Below are 22,039 nucleotides of genomic sequence, written 5' to 3'. Positions count from 1 at the left end.
GCGTGCTGCAGATAACCTTAAAGCCTCTTTGTACCTCTTGGTTTATGATTGCGTCAGCTATCATGGCAGTCTTCTGCTCCATCCCTACTCATGGTATTTTGTTTTGTTCGGCCTTCTCTGAATTCGCGGTGGCAGTTGCATCTCGATGGAGGACTTGGGAGTGGTGTGGAAGGCCTGTCAGTAGGTAGAGTGGTAGACTGCAGCTTTGCACGAACTGAATGAAGCAGGAGAGTATCTTTCTGTCTCCCTGTCAACTGATGAATTCAAGCAAAACACAACTGCATGAACAAACCTCCCCCTGGCTTTCAAGCAAGACCTTCTTTATGATCAAAAAGAGGACGAACCTGGAAGATGCAGGATGAGGGTCCAATTAAATATAGCCTGCAGAGACAGCGGCCGCATGGACATGAGAGCCCCCACACCCCACTCCTTGCTACTACCACCACCGTGATTCTTTCTATGAGCAGAATATTCTCAAAGTGAATAGCAGAGGAGCTCTGTAGAACACACACTCGGCCCCCAATGAATGTTCAATATTTGATTTTCTTTTTTTGACTACTATTTACATTCCTGGGCTTGAGGTTTCAAGGGAAAACCCAATGGAAATACAAGGGGGAGAAATCGTAATACAAGTCCATGAACAGGATCCCAACGGATGCGCGGTGGGTCTCATGATGTGATGGAATATAAGGTGCCTAGTGGGGAGAAGAGAAACATAAGAAATGAAGCCAAAATTAAGCAGAGGGTAAAAAACAATCATGGCATGAAATCAATAAGTGTCCCTTCTAAAACTGCACTTTGTGCTACCTAACAGAAGCAAGTGCGAAAGGTTGAAAGCAAAGCTTATCCTGTCCTCCTCTCTCGGGTTTACAGGGAGGTGTCTAAATTGAAGTGCTGGACCGAGTCCTTGTTCCCTGAGTCCAGTCACAGACGAAGAATATGTGCTGGAGGGATACCTACGGCCCACTTGAAGCTAATTCAAGGACGCTCTTGTTAGTTTGAATCTTCCCTAAAACTCCTAGGTCTGGGACTGCGTTAAAGAGGAGGCCCCTCAGCAACATGTTTTTTCTTCCCCCCATTACAGTCGACTTTGGAAGTAGATGCTCAGCTTATTTGTCCAAGAGCTTTTTCACAAAGAAAGACAGCTGTCAGAGAGAAAGCATGCTATCTCTGCACCAGCTTTAAAGAAGATATTATTTCTTCACTCTCTAATCCTCCGCCCCAGTGGCTCCCTTTTGATTAGATCTTAAATGCTTCGACTGGGAGTATTTCTTGACCATTGTACTCATTTAACTAAACGAGTATTAGATGTAGTTTTTATTAGCTAAAGATCTTCGCTGTGGATGTTGCAATAAGGTCACATAATGTGTAATATCACCATATGACAAGTATGCTGCAAAAGCCCATAAATGTAAAGTTATTCTTCCAACTGTTCAGTCTGGAAGAATTCAAACTACCCCTGCCTCATTGTCTTCTGAACAGTACCCCAACATTTGCATAACCCTCAGTTAACCTAGTCCAGGATTTGATCATCTCATCTGACATTGCTCTGACAACCATATCTGACTCATTTCCAGTAACTAAGGAGGATGGGAGCAGGGTTCAGCCCCTCCCGACTATCTCAACCTGACGCTGGTCTCGTTCTCAGGTACTGGAACGCTGTTAGCAGGAGCTGCCTCACTGCTCTGTCTCGGTGGAAGGTGTCATAGAAAAGTCTTAGAAAGGTACTGACGTCTTTGCCTCGGAACGATAGGTGAGGATTTTCTGTTCATGATACCAAAAATTTAAGGGGTCAAAGTTGAGAATTCAGTTGTCCTGAAAGAAAAAACAATCTGCTTTTGTCAGTAAGAAGCCCAAAATGTATTACTCTATGAGCAGACACAATACTGCATATAACCTAATTAAACAGGACTGTAACTGACAGCACTCTGTATATGGCATTTAAGATTTGCTAGATTACACAAAAGTAGAGCTGCAAGGATTAACTGATTAGTCATTGACAGAAAACTAACTATTTCAAATAATCAAATAATTACCATTACCCATTTTTTAAAATCATAGATGGCAAACATTTACTGTTTCCAGCTTTTCAAATATGAGGATTTGATGCTTTTCTTTCTCATAAATGATATTAAACTCAATATTTTTGGGTTTTGGGCTGTTGGTCAGACAAAGCAAGACATCTGAAGATGTCACCTTGGTCTGTGGGTAACGGACTTTTCTCAATATTTTCTGGCATTTTATAGACATGACTTGAGTAATTGATTACTTGAAAAAATAACTGTCAAAATAATCAGTACTGAAAATAATTGTTAGTTGCAGCCCAACACAAAATACCCCAGATCATATGGATCTCATAACTTAAACTTCCAATTTTTTATATTTTTTCCTTTCTTTTTCTTGTTTTCAAGGGGAAGGTGATGTCATAATATCTTGAAATCATCAGGCCATTACTAAAGTTGAAATGTGCAAATAGAGATGGCCATCAATGGTAGAATCAATATATGAAAAGTGAGCGATATTTGGTCTCTTCCCGAGCACTAATGCATCCTGACCTCTAAATTTTGACCTTTGCATATCTAATCCTCTCATTATGTTCATCCTTTCCCCTAATCCCTCCATCCCTCGCTCCTGTCCGTCTGTCCAGGTATCTGCTGCCAGTGACCTCCCAGTTCATCATGAAGTGGCCATCGTCCAGCTTTGGCCGTATCTCATCGGCCATGCCACAATCCCGCAGCCTTTTTACCGCCAGGATGGGCCACTTCTGAGGTCACCGCGGGAACCCTGGCTTCTGACACCTCGCCTTTTGACCTCAGCCTCCCTCCTCTGACTCTCATGCAGCCAAACTCCAATCCCAGCAGTCCAGGTAGGGAACGGAATTTGGGGCAGCTCTGGACACCGGATGGACCCTCATCCTTGGCCAAATCCCCTTGCGGAAGATCAACAAAGAAAGGCTGGATGATTTGGGATTGCTAAAGGGCCTTGTTCAGTTTAGTTTAGTTTGGCCATGCTCAGACCAGCAGACCACCGGTACCCTCAAACTCTCCGTTTAGCCCAAGTAACACCAGACAATGGGTTTATCCCTCTTCTCTCATTGTAATTGCTGTATTATAACTACTCAATGTACAGTTACAAGTCATGGTACTGTAAAAGGAAAGAATAACAAATACTAAACAATGCAAGGATTATTTATTTATGTACTTATTTATTTTTTAAGCTATTCCATGAATGCAGTGAATGCTGATGCAGAATGCAGATATGGAATGATAACAAGTGTATCCCTTGTTTCAGAAAGTGGATGTAAAAAAAAACAAAACAACAAAAAGCTTATTTTTGCCGACTGTAATCACTTCTTCTATTTCTGTATTCTGAATTTAATTTATTTCATAACTTATATCAGAGGTTTTATGTTTATAAATGTTTTAACAATCACTTTAGGTTTTAGTTTTTGGAGTTCAGAGTAACAGAAGAGAGGTGGTGCCCAGAGAACTCATTATGTTTAACTTTGAATGCTGATGCTTCATGTTTTACCTGTGTGATATTAAGTGCAGAACTGTTATTAAGCAACACATTATTTAGAATGTCGATGTAGTGAAGCCTAACTGCCTCTTAGAGAACGAGCTGACTTTGACGCCACAGAATAAGGAGCCAAACTTAAGTCTCAGAGAGCGCCCAGTTCCTGATATATGCACTTTGCAGTTTGTCACAGACAGAGAAAGTGGGTGCACATTATGCTAGTGTTTGCATGCCTAGATTATAGTCCCTCGCCCAGGTGTAGTGGTTAGACAGAGGAGCTGCGTTTGGAATTCACTTGAAGTTCAGTGTTGTCATGAATTATTGTGTCTTTGTATCGGCTGCTCTCAGAAGAAGACACTTCCCTTTTAGGTTTGTCGATAATAAGGATGTGTTGCAGCACTTAGAGATTGTGCAGCACGTTGAAAAACTTAGCTCATCAGCCCAAATGTACTGTATCGTAAAAGCGGTGATTTGCCTGGGACGAGCAGCTGCAGCCTTTTTCCCCACGGCACTGTAGGTACGGGTGCCAGGGAAATCACGGATGTGCCAATAATAAGCACATCTACTTCATGTGTTCAGTTGGGTTTTTATTTAAGGTTGTTATGTCCTGAAACTACTGTAGGACCTCAGTTAAATAAAGTATTAAATGTTGGTAGGGAGAAACGCAGTGTTATATGTTTAGTAATTTACTTGGCTCTGTGTACTACCCCATCAGATGATACGTTGACGTAAGTTTTAAAAGTGGTAGTTTGTCAACAGACTGTACATTACAGTACAGTGTGCATTTTATAAAAACAAATTTGACTCACAAGTGCAGCAGCAAAGCTATGCCAAATCTGCTGAAATTTGATTTTCCCCACACACTGAACATCAATTCACAATGCCAAATATTTTTTATTTTGCCTGATTTGTCTTATTTAAGAGTAGTACTTTTTCATTGGAGGTATGAGATTTTTAATTTTACATAGCAATAAAATGTTTAAAGAAACACATTTTGGTTTTTCTGTTGTTTGTTTTCTTGAATTAGAAATCAGTGGCCTGGTTTTTTTTTACACAGCAAACTTTTCAAATTTTTTCTGCAGATCGCTCTTTATTTATCTTCTGAACAAACAAGGAGAGCCTTGATACTGAGTTTTAAAAAAAATACAAAAACAGAGAGACATAGATGAGAGAATGTAAAAAAGAGAGGGCCAGCACAAAAAAAAGAAACGAAACAAAACTGAAACTTAAGTTCAGTTGGTATGTATTCTATTGTGGTTACTTAATAAGTAAAGAAAAAAAAATGCATTTTTGCGCTCAGTTTTCAGCTGATAGTGCAGAGACGGACAGAAAACAAGGGCAGAGAGGGAGGGATACGACTTGCAACACAGGCCCCCGACTGGAACATAACCGGGGCATTTGTGGTTATATGGTATTTGCCTGAACCACTTGGCTATCGAAACGTAGGAAAACTACCTGATTTTATGAAGAATCGGTGTATTATTGTTGGGTTATGTGACAGAAAATGATAAGAATAATATGCATCCCAGGCAGCGTCATGGTAATTATTGCAAAATAGCCTACAATACCCTATCAAGTTATTTAATTATTACTCTTTTTCTGAATTATATTCAGCCCATAAGCAAATGTTCTCACTTTTTGACGTCAGAAATGCAAACAGTCATATGAAAATTCTGCAAGTAGCTCTTTGATGGGGGGAACTTTTTTAAACAATTAATTACCTGAGACCGTATGAGTGGAGGTAGGAGCTGTGAAACTAATAAATAGGCAGAGTCGAGCAGAACAAACTATAAACATTGAATTTAAGTATGACGAACTCTAATGGCTTTTAAAACTTCCTGTCCACCTGATATCCATTACTTGAGCAGCTGTAAAGCTATCTGGGTCAAGCTCGGAGTGATATCACATTTCACAGCAGAGGCCCCTGCGGACAGGTGACACCCCTGACCTGTCACTCGCCTTAGAAATGAGAGTGTGTACCCAGCAACCCTTTTTCTTGTTCCATCTTGACCTGAAAGCCGCCGTGCACGAATGTGTGTACACACAAGAAGAATGGAGTCAGTTTTATTTAGACCAGGAACTGCAGCATTGCGTTCAGGTTCTTGTGACCTCTCCACCCCTCCTTCCTCCTTCCATCCGTCTCTCAGTCCCTCTTTCTGTCAGCAGAAGAGGTGCAGGGCGTGACCTTGAGGCTCTCCGGCCTCCGGCTCGGCCGCGGCCCCTTCAACTAGACGAGAGCAGAGGCTGACAGTCTGGCGCTGCGACCCTGGCGTGCTGTCCAAAAATATCTCTCCCAGCAACGGGGCTGTGCTGTTCTGTCCTGACCTTTCCAATCGTCACTCCTCTTGTTCCCATCCCACCAATTGCTCCATCCCTGTCTCCCCTACCTGTGCGTGATCCAGGCAGCTGTGCAGCCAACGTCCAGCCTCTTTTTTTTTTGTAAAAAAAAAACACCCAGATGACCCAGTTTCAGGGTCCTAAACCGACCTCCCCGGCTTGGAGAGTAAAAACCAACTGGGAGCTGTGTGAGAGGTGGATGGTTCAGATGAGATAAGGAAGCAGATACACACACACAGGCACTCTTGTGGAAAACACAGATGGCCGAGCTTAAAAAATCTGCTCTTTTTTTTGCACTTAATCCACTATTTCAAATGACATGGAGGGAAAGAGCAGTGTGGTTTGTTCTGTAATTATGACTGCCTGAATGAGATATCCAGAGGTATGGCTGCCCTCCTTTTTCCTTTCTACTGAAGCTTTAATGCTGGAGCCTTTAGTGGTTTGTGCGCTTTCACAAGAGTGACCTTTCTTATCAGACAAATATTGCCGGTGTATGAAAAAGTGTGTGTGCGCGGATTATGCATTTCTCCCACCCACTGTGTGTGTAATGGCAGCATGTACTGTGCAGTATGTGTGTGTAGCAAGTTCACATATGTTCACCGCCGTGTTTTATTAGGTTTTCAGGCCTCACACCTGCCTCCGTGTTCTGATATTTGTGTGTTTGTGTGTTTTGTGTGTGTTCTCAAAGGAACACACTCAACGACACCCGCGCGCAAAAAAGTTATCTGTGTTGCCTCGTTTACAACATCTTTGATCTCGGCAGGGGTCCTGCCTGCAACTGACACATACATGAACAGATAAACAACCTGGGGAGCCTGGATGGTGTTCACTCAGCTCGTCCTACCGGCTCGGGTTTTTATCTATACATGTATGTCGCTTTCTCTGCATTTTCTGGGCAAAGTCTTTAATTTCACACGTTTCACTAATTTGTAAAAAATTCACCTGGGGTGTAAAATAGTTGAAATATAGCAAAAGGTCGTTGTCTGTTCATTTGTTTATACACATGGTGGCCATATTGGATTTGAATTATACTCATAAGACACTGGTGAGCTGTGTCCCTTGGCTTTTTCCACATTCGACCCTTGCTCTGATTTATTACCAAGTGACTTTCGTATGATGTGGTCAGTTAAGGGACGTCACCTGCTGAACTGCGTCGGACAGATCCTGACGCGTCTTATCTCATCAGTGTAGTAACTAAATGATGATCATTCCCTAAATACATTACAGTTGCTGTGAGCACCACCACATCTGCTAATTTCGTGTACATGATAAAACTGTAAAAATTTCTTCTGAAGCCAGTGGAGGTGCTCTTCATTTGGTGGAGGCACCTCCACCATAAAAGCTGTGGGAAAACCCTGCAATGATGTTACTAGGGGACGGAGCTTTAATCGATTAGCTGATGGTCACAAAAATTAGTGAACAACTGTAATAACTAATTAACTGTTAAGGTCAGGCAAAATCAAGCAAAAAAGCCAAATCCTTACTAGTTCAGTTTTTTGTCATATGAGGATTTACAGCTTTCTAATGGTTTTTATATCTTTATCATTATAAATTTTATATCTTTGGGTTCTGAGCTTTTGAAAGACCAGTGGTTCCCAAAGTGGGTGCACATGGTGGGCTGTTGTGGTTTAAACAACACTGTGCTAAACAAAAGAAGGAATTTAAAGATCTCACCATGGCCCCTGGGAAGTTTTAATGGGCGCTTTCAACATTTTTTTTTTAACATTTATAGACTAAACAATTACTAGATTAAATTACAAATATTTCTTAAAATTAATTAACATTTTTTTGCAGCCCTAAATGGGACTTTCCTGCATAATCTGGTCTCTGACACTGCTCATTCTTCAAATATTCTTATTTAGAGCTGAAAGAACTGATTTGATTAAATCGATTAGTTGATTGACGGAACATTGTTTTTGTTTCAAATTTGGCAAATATTTGCTGTGTCAAGCTTCACAAATATACAGATCTTAGGCTTTTCTTTGTCATATGTGCTAGTAAGCTGAACATCTTTAGCATTTCTCTAAATACGACATTTTATAAACAAAATAATTAATAGATAATGAAAGTAATTCTAAAAGCTTTGTTCAAAGACCAGTTAAGTTTTTCTCTGCAAGATTGGATTTTTTGATGATTATTCAATTAAAATATTACAATTGCAAAAACATTTCAGTGTTAAAAAACATTTTAGTGCGACCTAAATTTCCCCTCAACCCTGGTGACAGCATTCATCTCACTGGCTCGCCCTTTTGCTTTGTGCGCGCGCACACACACGGAGCTGATTCAAGGTGATGTGTGTATTTTTATGCAGAGGTCATCACTTTTCTGTCTTTCTTCAACAAGCACATAGGCTACATTAATCAATGAACTATCTAGAACATGTTGCCTTCTGTGTAATGGAAAAGGATAATGTCTCATTATTTTGTTTCATGGCCAAATACACACACACACACCCACACACACACACACACACACACACACACACACACACACAGTGTATCAGTCTCCATACCCTTGGTTTGCCCTGTTTGAATTTTAATGGTATGCTGGTGTTGGTTCGGTGTGCCTGAGTGTGAGTCCTCCAGTGTTTTCTCCTTTGATCCACCCATAAGTTATTTTGTCTTTTTTCTTTTACCCCATTTATCAGGGGAAGGATTGTGCTGAGTTTGCAAGCTTTCCCTGCTCTGCTTTCTTTCACATTCACATAAGAAAATACTTTGGCACCTGAGGAGCCGTGCATTGGCCAGTGGCTTCTGTTGGCTGCAGAGCGCTCACATGACATCTTACAGTGGCTGCTCAAAGAGGGCAGTGAGTTGCTCATTCACCTTCCCTGCCAGATTTTTACACACACACACACACACACACACACACACACACACACACACACACACACACACACACACACATATACATTTAAACCAGTGGCCTCCTACCTATAAACCCACTTCACTAACCTTTGTGGAACCGTCGACCCTGGCTGGGCGTACTTCTACACAGAGCCGCTGAATCTAACCGCACTGCACCGATTTCAAATGATAACCTTGGTTTCAACACTCAAGGAGTCTGCTGTACTTTGTCCCAGCCACAGGGGGTTATAGATGAGCACAGTTCTGCATATGGCCATCATTCACAGCCCTGGGCTCCCCCTAAGTGTGTGTCTCAGGTGTGTGTAACAAGTGGAGCCGAGCAGTAAGGTATTAGTATGAGGGAACGAGCCCTGTGGTGGAAGTACCGCAGGAAGTCACTTGCTCTCCCATCTGGCCTCCTAACAAGATGGAGAGGAGCAGGCAGGTGTGAGCGTAAGCCTGCACCTACGCTGGCTGGATTAGCACTTCTGATGGGAGAGAAGAGAGGAGGACAGTCCTCAGCGTAGGCTGTCATTCTCTCTCCTCTCTTTTCCCCCGTCTCCCCATCTCCTCCCTTCGTACATCTCCTCGCCTCCTCTGTGATCATTGCTCTCTGCCCCTCACTCTGCATCGAGTGTGAGAGGAGAGACTCAAAATGAGAATAAATGAGGTGGGAGGAAGGCGTTTGGGCAGTGTGCCTGTTGGTGTGCACATGTGTGTGTATGTGCATGCACGTGGCTGCCTTCTACTGTAGTGTGTTCAAGACTCTTTCCCTGCCGCAGTGTCTGGTTGTGGAGCCAAAAGACCGTCCAGGGACTCTTCATCCACTTGCTACTGAGCGCCCCGGGGGATGGATTGAGCCTTGCAGGCTGGGATATTATCAATACAGCCCCTCCAAGCAGCCGGGGAGACAGGACACGGAGCCACTGACTCACTCTGCCTATTAGTCTACTGCTGAACATCGGAGTTAAGGGGTACAGCTGGTTTGACTGGAGCCTCTGCCAACCAGTCACCATCCTTACCTGCTCATAGTCTCTCTCAAAGTCTGCCTCAGTCTCTTGGTTCACTTTGTTTGTTTCCCTCTTCTTCAGCCTTTATTATCAAGTTCCTGGCCCTCCCCTGGCCGTGCGCCTTCTCTCACACATCTCTTCATAATCTTGACACCATTATCCTGCTCTTTTCTTGTTCGTTCCCCTGCCTTTGACGGTACGCCTACACTCTCGACGTGCTGCCCACAACCTGTAATTGCACATGCCCTGCTCTTTTTAAGATCTTTGTTTCATGGGGAATGCTTTTTTTGCTCAGTCTCATGTCAGTGTCACTCCTCTGTATTTTAAATTTCCACCTCCATTTTGTTTCAGAGGTGTTTGATATTCCATTTGTGTAATGAGGAGGCTGACCTTGTATTTGCATTTCTGAAAATTCCAAATTGTTGAAACCAACCATGCGCTGAACTGATGCCAAAAGAACTCAACATGAGATTTCTGTGGAGAATGCTTTGATTTTTTTTCTGTCTCTTTTATACACTTATTGTGAATCCACTACACTTTTTGTTCAAAAATCTTATACTCCTAAGTAAAAAAGGAAGAAAGTGTTATTCAGATGTAAATAGATGGCCATATTTATTTCAACAGGCAGTAATATATTTAAATATGGATCCAATGAAGATTTGAGGGTAATTAATGTATCACTCACTGAGATACTGGTCCAATATTGAACCTTTGGTCAATTTTTAGCTTTCCCTCTTGTTGCTGCCAACTATTCAAATGCCAAATCATTCCCAATTTCCACTTTAACCTTGATGATTCACAGGGACAGATCTCTGGCCGATCTGCTTGCAGCTCCCGCATGGAGGAAACTGGAGAAACCCTCGACAAAAAACCACAGCTCAGTCCCTGGAGCCAGCAGCCATTTTGGAAACCCTCTTAGATGGTTTAAACAGCCATAACTGTGACCTCATCTTTTTCAAAAACATGAGGAATTTAAAAAAACGGTGACCCTGTGAACCTCTTAAAGCTGCAAGCTTTTTCCCCTACTATGTCTCCAATCCCTTTTTCCTTTCTGACTCCACTTCACATGTCTGTCTGTCTTTGTTACAGCTCCCCAGTTCCATTTTTTCCAACCATTATCCTGCAACAATAAGCCGGACACAGGTCACTGGTGTTAATGACCTCTCTGGTGATCCTTTGGGTGTCCAGGTCCATTCTAGTAAAGTGAAGACAAACATGTCTGGTTTGGTAAATATCCCAGAGTGTCTCACAAAAAGAGTTTTTTCTCCCACAGCTCACAATTGCCGGAGTTCAATCCAAAACTCTCAAGATCACCACTCAAGTTCCCTCAACTTCTGTTTCCTTTCAGCGACGGCAAAACCCATGTCACAGCTACTCAAAACACTTGAAATTAAGGTGGTACATCAAAGTAGCTTACATAAATGGATGACTAAAAAACAAACTTTCATTCAAATGTGAGGCTGATGTTAATTAGCCTAGGTACTCAACATGAGCAAATTGTTTTAGAGTATCTGCAGTTTTTCTGCAACTGAACAAGCTCAGTTCTTGATAATTAGTGGAGCATTCTCACAGCCTCTGAAACTGGAAAATAATTGGCCACTCAGACTGCTGGTGTGTCTGCATCTTTCAGCTCGTGCAGTCTCATGCTTGGAAATGACGCCTTGTTTACGCTACGTCACGCAAACGCTAACTGACAAATTCACCATGAAACAGCATGCACGCACACTGAACACCTACAAAGTATAACCCAACAATCTTATGAACAAGTTGATTTGTTGATCCAAGACACACCGAGCAAGAGAAAGCAGGAGAGTAAGAGGGAGAAGGAGCAGCCATCGCTAACTGCTAAGCTACAGTAACTAGCAGATCTGAATAGCGTGTGAACAAGTATGGAATTAGCAAGAAAGCCGCTAAAGAGGGAGAGCGCTGTTAGTGCTTGAGCAGAACTAGAGTAAGTTTAAACGCACAGTGGATAATTACTCGCTCTAATTTAGAAAAAAGCAAAATCAGCTGGGTTGAGATAGTGCAGCAAAAAAATGTTACCGGTAACACAGATTCGCTGGCAACCGGAAATGAGACAGTACGCTTCCTGCAGCACGCCAGCACGTTAATGTCCACCCACTGTGTCCACAATGTCCACAAATTTTACTCAAGTACAATTATAATCACTCGAGTAAAAATTTACTCAGTTAAAATGTACTCTTAGTAAACAGTACTTTGTTACATTTTTAAAAGGCGGAAGAGGCGGTAAAAAAATGTTATATGGTGATAATATGAGAAGAAAATATTAAATTAAAGAACATCTGTAGGCCACCAGGTGTATATGCATTGATATTTTTCCCAGGTGAGAACCACACTTGGCAGCCTGTGAATACAACTGATAATTACAAATATTCACTCAGTTGGCAGTTTATTAGGTACACCTAGCTAAAACTAATGCAGTCTAATACAACAGTCCTATAATATATCCTACAGTCAAGAAGGTTATAATGTTTGGTTTTTATTAAAAAATGTTTTACAGAGTCGTTGAATCAACTGTATGATCATTTTGAAGAATGTAGTGTGTGGTGCTGTTGAGCTGTATTGCATTTTACAGAGAGGTGTTTCAGTTACTTAGCCTACCTTCATTGATATCAATGGGGTTGACAAAAATAACAGAAACACCTGGACACTGTGGCGGGTGTACATTGACTTTGTATAGCAGTAGTTTTGCGTTGGAGTTTGTATTATTCTATCTTTTGACACCAACATTTTAATTTTAACTGCAAAAATCGGTTCCAAATGTCAATTATCAGTCTCCATGATTACTAATAATCAGTATTGGTATCAGCCCTGAAAAAAAACATATTGGTCGACCCCTGGTTTTTACATACAATACATAAACCAACTTATAAAATATGCTGCATTGCTATAGGTTAAAAATGCCCAGGAACTTATATAAAGCATCACGGCTTGGATATTAGTACATCAAATATAATGGTTCAATAGTATAATGATGCAACACTGACAGGAGCCATTCTGCATAATGAGTACTTTTACTTTTGATACAGTTAAGTTTTTAATACTTCTGAACTATGAGACTATGTGCCTGCTGAAAGAAGGAATAGCACCAAGTGATAAGATGCACACTCGTTCAAATTCAGTACTCCTTACTTGGTCTGGTATGACCTGTAGCTTATGGTGGTTAATTAGCAAATTTCAAGTGCCTGTAGATATTGCAGTGTAACTGCAGTGTCAATTTGTTGACTTTAGGACTTTACTTGCTCTACTGTTACTCAACACTTTAGCATATATCATTATGTTATAATTTTCACTTGTCTGCTTTAACCTTTGCTGGGTGTAGTTCAGAAAAAGTTACATGGGCCCACTTTAAAACAGATTTTGACTTCAGGAGTTGTACTTGTGATAGGGCATTTTTATTGTGTGGCATTGACTCTTTTACTTAAGTACTGTTGATGATCTGAATAAATCCTCCACCACTGTTTGTACCCATGCTGTAATCTAGTGTAGTTGTAGTTTAGTGTAGTTGTACCACACAAACATTCACAGACAAACTACTGTTGATAATAATGATTCTTTAATGCTTTTCTACTCCAAGGAAATTAAATCATTAACTGTATTTTCGTAATTTTTTTCCTCCACTTTCAATGGTGCTCAATACAACTATCAGTATAATTACTTTTGAGCCAGTCTTTTAAAAAACATCAACACCCAACAACACAGAGTGACTCTGCTAATTACAAATGTAATGGGCACAGGATATTTTTCAGCTTTCAAATGAACTGTCACACAAACTGAAACTTATAATTAAGATGATAAATTAAAAACAACTGTTTTGGTACATGCTGAATATTTTACTACAGTAATTTACTGAAACTACTCCTTAGTGAGAGCTAGTGCAGATGCAACAATTATGAAAGTATTAACGTTGGGTTATTTCATATATTTCTGTCAACAATTCCCATTAAAAGACCAAAACCAACAAAGAACAGTAATGAACTAACTAGCAAGTACTGCCTGTGTAGCCAAAGCCTGATATAAATTATTCCTCTGTGCCACTGTGTTCATTGTTGTCCAGAAACTATTAAAAACATGTCAATGAGCCACATCATAGCAACTGCTTCTGTGCTCCTTCATAATGAACGTGGTACTATAGTTTATTTTGACTCAGTCCCAAATACACCATCCTGCTGCTGTAAATACTCACTACGGCATCAAATCTGTATTAATCTGCGGCTGAAAATAGTCCCCAATAGGACTGTAGCTATTTATTCAAAATTTTGTAATGACCTGTTCAATTTCTAAATTTTCAATCTATGACTGAATTAGACCATTTGAAGTAGTCTGCCTTGTGATTGGTGTGGAAGTATTTGGGGTTCTTTGCAAAGTTACCTACAAGGATAAGGCAATTTGCAGACTTTGTAAAAAGCGCTGCCGTACTGTATAACGACTACAAATCTGAAGACTCACCTGCTCGCTTGCCACCAAAGTCAAGCATTGGGAGGCACCAGAAACAACGGGAACGTCAAATGTACAACCTCATCTCACTGCCTACTTTTTGCCACATTAATCCTCAGGAGTCTTGATGCTCGTTAAAAGGCCATCTCTGGTGAGATAGTAAGATTTATAAGCACGGATATGCGGCCTAGGTGTACAAATGCATATGGGAAAATATATACAATATACGGGTGGGATACAGTATATGGAAGGAGTTTGAAACCATTCAACTTTAACTTTTTGAAAAAGTGACAGACATTGCCCCAAATAAATGCACTATTTTACTGTTTGAGTAATGTTTGCTAAATACAACCGTCTCCAGTTGATTTAGGAAAATATTAAGCCTTTTCTTTAAATTAAAGAGCGGTTGCATGCAAAAGTAAGCTGTTTCCCACCCATTTCCAGTCTTAATGCTAAGCTACGCTAACCAGCTGCTGGCTGCAGCTTCATATCGAGAGGAAGTGGTATCCATCTTCTTTTCTAACACTGGGCAACAATGTGAACAAGCATATTTCCAAAAATATAGGACTATTCCTTTAAATATTTGTTTCTTCAGTAGGAACCAGTCAGACAGTATTGAGAGACAGAATAACACACTGTCAGTTTTTTGTCTTTTTATGGGATTTGTAGACATTAAGAGAAATATAAATGAACGACAGGCATATCCCTGAAGGCCTGACTATGTTAACATCTGAAAACTAAATTTAACCTTAAAGTCTTCATCGTCTCAAGTCTTTCCTTTACAGACTCCCTTACACTATTGTTTCACTGAAAAATATAAATACTATACACTTACATACTGTACCACGTAGCTGTAGAATGTTTTGAGGGACAATAGAGACAGGAGGTGTTTAAATCTACTCAGCAATGCAGAAACTCACATTGAAAGGATGCCAGGATAACACCTAAGAGTGTTAGAACAACTCTAGCCTGGGGCCTCTGGGGAGAGTCTCCATCAGCTGTAGGTGCAGACTGCATGAGTCTGGAACTGAAAAATGTATGACCGAATTAATAACCTATTTCTGCTCTCTTTTGTCATCGAGGAATATATGCACATGGACTATATGCTCTGCAGCTCCAGGAAGCATTAGTATTGGTTTGTGGAGTTGGCTCCACCAGAGACACTTAAGTACAAGTAGGCGCATCTCCACTGCACTGCAGAACTTCAAATGAAGACGTGTGTGATGAGGGAGGAAAAAGTTTGCAAAGGGAAAAAATTCAACTTGATTTTAAAATGAGCAGTCCTTTGCTTTGCAGTAATTTCAAAGGTCTCACGCAAATTTAAATGTTACAGATCATCTGAAATTTTCAGGGGCTTCAAACTCCCGTGATGGTGGAAAGCAAAAAAGAGAGAGCTGCCTTGAACCTTGAACCATGCTCTTCAAATCTATGCAGTAATGGATAATTAATTCCTATCCTCCTCTTTCTTTTTATTGTTGAGAATGATCAAATGCACTCAGCAGTTTCACTATTTAAGTAGGAAAAGAAAAGACTCGGAGACAAATAGTTGGCTTTGTCTGACAGACAGACCGAGAGACAGATGGGGAGCAAAAATGTTTTTTGGGGAAAGTAAACCTGCCAATACAGAAGTAATAACAACTAGTACCTCAATCATGATGCCAGCACCGGAGTCTGAGTGTAAAAACCCAATTTGCTGTGTCATGTTTAAAAATCCAGTTGTCAGTCACAAGCCTGTGTATATCTCCATCTTTGACTTCAGATCCCCTAAATCCTGAGACGAATCACTCTAAGCCGGGCACCGGATAACTTCTAACGACCTAACAGAGCTCCAACAGGCCAAATGTTAGCTCCTGCCATGGCAATGTCCCACCGCGCCGCATCCGCTTTCCTCGAGGTGAAGTGATTTTCTGCCAGCCGGAGGACCTCTGCCACGTGTCATGTTGTGTCTGTGTGCTGAAATGTAGCATCGTGTACTGAGCACGTTGCTGACCTTCTACAGTGTCAGTCAAGCTGTAAAACATGAAGGGAGTGGGAGTGACAGATAAAAAAAGATGGTTTGAAATGCTGTAGTTAGAGTTATTAGAGGTCACTGAGAAGGTACACCAGAGCATTTATTACATTAATGACAGTCTTTGGCCTCTTCAGATCTAAAACAAGTTACTGAGTTAAAGCTAAATGTTTGCTCTTCTTTTAGTTTGGTGTGTTTTTTGTCCCACATCCGTCTGTCGATGTGTTAACTGTATGTTGTACGCTGGTTCCAGAGGTACGGTATTATTCCCACTGTATAATTCCATGTCGTTTTTTTCTTCTAATAATATCCCCCTCAATTTCTCTACATACAGCAGAGACACGAGGGTTTCCTGTATAATGTAGTGAGACTATCAGTTTATGTTACGACGATCAGTTTTAACTATTCCAACTTTGTTTCAGAGAAATGTTTTTGCTGGAATCGAGGGCTTGCCAGCCAGTGAGTCACCCGTAGTGACGCCTTCCAGCAGCTAATACCAGCTTGAAGCCTCGGTGCGAGAGGAGTAGTAGAGCAGAAGCACATTTACATAGTGACTGACAGCTGTGAGCTCAGCTTCTCTGATTGGTTAGAAGGGCGAGGCTTGCTCAAATCTACAGAGGGGAATATCTCTGCACTGCTGCCAGGCTGTTCAATGAGTCTTTTGACAGGACCTCTCCACATATGTTCTGGAGCATATTTCAACTAAAGAGCATTAGAAAAAAGTTACTGTATCTTCAAGCTTTCTGATTGGACATTTCATACTTAAATGCCTCATAGGAGTTGTAGTTCTCTCTCTACCATGTTTTTGTATAGGTGCTCGCACTTTTGGCCGTTAAAAAACTGTCCTGTGACTTTTTTTAAAGGTATTTTTTGGGGATTGCACGCTTTAATTAGATGGCAGGGGGAGGAGCGAGATGGGCAAGGACATGCAACAAGGATCCTCAGCTGGACGTGAAACGGGGACGCTGCAGTTTACAATTGGCGCCTTGACTGCTGGGGGCACCCCTACTTTGACTTTTTATCAATACCCATCAAGCTTTGGAAGGGCTCCAACTGCACCTAACTGCCTTTTGTATCCAATAAATGAAAAAGACTTTTACTTCCAGAACCCTGAACAGACACCTGAAATAATTACACCCACCTCATAACACTGACATTTTCTGCATCTGAATCTGAAATCTATATATATTTATATACAAAATCATACATTTTGCACTTTTTAAATTCAAGGGTGTATTTTTTTTTTTTTTTTTTTAAAGTTAAATCGTTCGCTACTCGCCAGACAAAACTTAAAACCCCCACACTCCTAAGCGCTCCAACAAGGTGAGAGCATTAGATGTGAATTTGTATCTCGATGTGTGGCTGTGTGGGTACGTGTACTAAATTTGCATGCACGTGAGTGTGTGTGCTATGTCACTGTATTTCTGTGTGTTTCAGTTAGAATAAAGTGCCCTCACAGAGCAACTCAAAGTGGATGAGCCCGAGGGGCCCGTAGGGGCTGGTAAAAATAGCCCCGAGGCTGATTAGGAGCGAGTCGGCAGGGGGATTTTAAAAACCTGCTCATTACTGCACCTGTAAGGCCTCTTTAAGTAGCCCTTCTGCAGAGCCCAGCTGCTCACATCTGCCATGAGCTGTTCGCCATGCCTGTAAACTCTCATGCATTCCTCCAGGGGCGGGATATCACAACGTAAGACAACGACAATGGTGGGTAAAAACTCTGGCCTCAATACATCCACACAGAAAAGTTACTTTATCTATGCTAAAGTGGTGGGCTGCTTGAATTTTTATTAAGGTCCTCATTTTGCTATCACCATTCATATGGAACAGGATGTTTCCAATTTAACCTCCAAATTAAAAGCTAGCTTGACCAAATTCTAAGCCTCAGTTTTCCTCCAACCCCCTATTGTGGATGCCATAAATGGTGCAAAGCTAGGGGAAAGTTTTGCGGCCAGCTGCATTTCCCACACACCTAAATGAAAAACTAACACAGTCAGAAAAAATAAATGACTTACTATTCCTTTAAAACAATAACACCAACAGCTCAACCATGGTTGATTAAAGTTGTCCTCTATAAAGGGTATACGAACTCCCCAAGAGCCATGCTCGGCGCCGCTATTGAACCAGCAATCTGTGGGGTCTGAAGAGGCTACGCCCCTCTGTCAATGTACTGCTATGAAGTCTGAGCCTGCTCTGACCCCAGTTGACTCCCATCAGCCCTCCAGCTGGGACAGTAAAACAAACTAACCCCCCATAGACAGGCTGTTTAGAAACGTGCTGTACTGAAGCCTGTCCCTGGATGCCTCTTGGAGGGAGAGACAGAAGAAAAGACAGATACAGTAAGAAAACAGACAGGCACTGTGATAACTCGGAGTAAATGAAAAACAGTTGTTATCAGTGATCGCAAATGTTATCAAAAACCTCTTGTTAAATTAAATACCAAAATTTTTTCATAAAACTGCGATATGATGCCAGACAAGAAAAAGAACCCACTGCAGAGCAGAGTGTTTCCTTAGCGCACTTTGTAGCAGGAACTCAACAGGGATTTCGATTTTGATGTTTGGACTTTGGCTGATGTCGGCTCTGTAAGTGAAATAGTTGGATATTTGCTTACTGGCATTAGTTTTGGCAAACAACTGGGTTTGGATTCAATTCAGGATGTGGTGGACTATTTGACGCTGCTTCCATGCTTTCTGCTGTTTGCTCTTTCCAGTCCTTTTAATTTTTCTTGTAATCATTCCAATACATGTGCCATCTGTATGTACTGTAGATATACACCTTCTGAAAGTAAAGCTGAAGTGGTATGTCAGCTTGCAGAACTGGCTTGGTGAAAATAATGAATTTTGGCACAATTCAACATACAGGTATATGAAGTATTTAGTATCACATTCTGACTATTCTGACAAGTAGGCTCATTTGTATGGTTTAATACAATATTTTTTTTTTAATGTCTAAATGAAGGGGGGAATGGAGTGTTATTTTAGTTCTGTGAAGGCAGTGAGGGTTGTGTTGGACAGCTTAGAAAAGTATATACTGTACGTGTGTGGGTTCGCAAACACGGGGAACACATCCATGCATATTTTCTATACGGTTTCACATGTTTACAAATACTCTTATTCATCTAGTGAAGGTCACCTGTGACTGGCCGCCCTCATCCAACACCCAGGTTTACATTCACACTTCCACACACTCATGACTGAAACCTGCTTAGTACAATTACAGTCATCTTGTTCTCTCCAGCGACCAACCTGCCGCCTCTTCATATGTACACACACTTATATTTAGGGTATGCACATTCACATGCCCCTCCTTGCATACAAATGTCAAACACAATCTTCCCATCCTTCAATCTGCTACCCATCCTTTAATCTCCTTTATCCTCTCTCTCTCTCCCCCTCACACACACATCCATCCACAGCTGTAGGTTTTCACCTAATCCCGCTGTCCTCTCATGTTATAACAGCTCTGAACCCAAGCCCTGAGAGAGAGGGGGTTCGCCCACACCGTGTTTTCACAGACCGCAGCATCTGGACCTGCAGACGTCACTCCTACAGTGTCCTGTTTGGGATCAAGGACACATTGGAGGATCAAAAAGGACTTGACATATATCACTTGTTAAAAATAATACACTGTATTTTGCAAGAAGTGGATGAGTGAGTGAACGTAACAAGATGTGAGGAATAGTTCATACTCTGCGAGGCAGCATGTGATTTTCTTTAGATTTTTAGAAATCACGTTTTTGTTTCTTTCTGAACATAAGTTTGTTTTTGTCTTCAGTTTCAAAAGTCTACTTTAAGTGTCAGCAAGCGTATATTGAAGAAATTGCTTTCCGTCTAGTTGACCTTAGTATCTTATGCTCTGTTTCAAGTCCCCCTTCTCTAGGTTTTTCTTCAACAGTTTAGTTTTTCTTTTATCTCTTTATTTCATTGCCTCTTGCATCTCTCTCTTTCCCTCCTGGATCACAGCCCTCCTGACCTGCTTTGTCCAGAGCACACAAACATATTTGCTGTGATGTCTGCCAGCTGCATGGCTTAGCTTGGCTCACCCCAGCTCAGCTAAGGCTCCAGTTTTTCTGTTGATCACTGCTGAAACGTCTGGCCCCGCTGAAACAATCAGATGGTCCACAGCCTTTTCCAGGCATTTCCTGGGTCACCTGAGCAGTGAGCAGCCCTCCTACCCCTATATCCTCCCTCTCCCTGGCCCTCGCTGGCTCTTCCTGCCTGGCTTGGAAGGTCCTGGGAGGGGTCGAGTGGCCTGGTGCGCAAGTGGGAGCCATACTGCGGATATTTATTATTTCATTTAAGTCCTCCCTCTGCTCTGGAGAGTAGAGGGACCACTGATGTCTAACAGAGGTTGAAGGATTGTTCACAAGGTGACCATGTGAACTGTTGAACCCCAAAGCAGGGCTGAGTGTGTGTTTTATATTTTACGTGTGTGTCTGTGAGAGTGCTCTTTAAAAGGCCCCCTTAAGAGTTCAGCAACTATGAGTTTATGTGACATGATAAATTCAGAAGACAGCACGTGAACAAGCGGCCACACACAAACACACACAGTGATAGCTGTGCAGTCTGGGAGAGGGATGTGTAGTGGTTTCTAAGTAATTGCATCACTTATTTTATGATGTTTGGCAACAGTTACGTTCTAACACACGTTTAAACCCACTATGTCCCCACAAACTCCACAATGTTATTAACAGGAAATTCAAGTTCCATACAACTGGGGTCTTATTTCTGTTGTTACGGCCATCATTTCTAATGGTATTAATAAGTTTATACTTACCAAGTTAGGTGCGGAGATCTGGGAACATGGCGACATTGTTAAAAAGAAATACAACAGGCCAAACCCCCAGGTTAGCCAAACTTGTTTGAAAGAGAAAAATATAGTAATGATTATTATTGGGTCTACACAGCGAAGGTTTCTATGGGTAATCACTGGCCACAGAGGTTTGCAGAGGGGGTGATGCACACATGCCCGCAAATCTCAGCAATGCGTTGTGGAGGATGATCCAACTTTCTGTCAGGTGGAGAGTGTGAAATGGATAAGAAAAATACATTCACATTTGTACAAGTGCAAAAGAAACGGCCAGACAAATATCTCTGGAGAACACCAACACGCATTTGTTTGCGTACAGCCCAGAGAAGCTTGTTCCAACCTTTACAGACTCAACTTTGAGCTACCAATTTGCCAGAGTTTTGCATGCACAGTTTTCCTTTGCAGTCAGAGATTATTACAGTCTTTTGCTCATGCTTGTGTTTATGCCACCAAATAAAGTAGTTTTAATGAGTGCTACTCACAACTTCTAGAAACAATAGCCACGGCAGCGAAAAGTAAGACCAACAGGTGATAAAGCAAAAAGTTACACTTTTTCCCCTCCTTTAATCTCAGCTCGCACAGTATTTAAAAAACCTTTAACAAGCAGCAGTCCGTCGGTGGGTCAGTCATTACAAATTTCATGCTGTGCAGCCAAACATTGTTCAAACCAGAGCTTCATAAGATAGAAAATGTGTCTGCCTGAATTTTGGGGTAATGTGTATTAAATAATGCAGCAGACATCTAGAATATCTGAATTTTAGGTAATGGTGGACCCATAAAAAACAAACTTTAAATATGTGTGCCTGTATACAAATAATATATAACTTGTGAATGTCTGGGCGAAGAAGGTTTATCTTAGTGCATCTGTCTACACACCCCATTGTGTGTGTGCCTGTGTGTTGGTCGATCTTATTTTCATTATGTGTGAACGTGTGTCTTGAGCGTAAACTGAGGTTTAACCTGTTAGAGGAAACTTCAATGCAGTCTGGCCAATATCAGTTCCTTCTCCAAAGCCAAATAGAGGCTGGCTGGGGAGAGCTGGAGCTCGACAAACC

General features: G+C 41.4%; 1 protein-coding gene and 1 long non-coding RNA gene across 3 annotated transcripts in view; one reads left to right on the top strand and one right to left on the bottom strand.

The window, feature by feature from the left end:
- ttll7 (tubulin tyrosine ligase-like family, member 7) overlaps positions 1-3,000 on the top strand; it is a 63,483-nt gene extending 60,483 nt beyond the window's left edge. The window contains exon 20 of the mRNA XM_040127717.1: positions 2,648-3,000. Coding sequence (XP_039983651.1) covers positions 2,648-2,768 — 121 coding nt within the window. The 3' untranslated portion in view covers positions 2,769-3,000. The remainder of the gene's footprint in view (positions 1-2,647) is intronic.
- The window catches only part of LOC120790323, a 107,702-nt gene that overhangs the window by 523 nt on the left and 85,140 nt on the right, over positions 1-22,039 (bottom strand). The window contains exons 4-5 of one of the 2 annotated variants that reach the window (XR_005707528.1): positions 345-695; positions 35-254 (exon numbers count right to left, since the gene is read on the bottom strand). This is a non-coding gene — a long non-coding RNA (uncharacterized LOC120790323). Of the gene's footprint in view, positions 1-34; positions 255-344; positions 696-13,306; positions 16,178-22,039 lie in introns of those variants that run through there. The other variant, XR_005707529.1, reaches the window with a different exon arrangement.

Source organism: Xiphias gladius, chromosome 6 (assembly GCF_016859285.1).
Source record: "Xiphias gladius isolate SHS-SW01 ecotype Sanya breed wild chromosome 6, ASM1685928v1, whole genome shotgun sequence".
Taxonomy (NCBI): Eukaryota; Metazoa; Chordata; class Actinopteri; order Istiophoriformes; family Xiphiidae; genus Xiphias; species Xiphias gladius.
The sequence above is the reverse complement of the archived record's forward strand: the minus strand, read 5'-3'. Positions and strand labels throughout refer to the sequence as shown.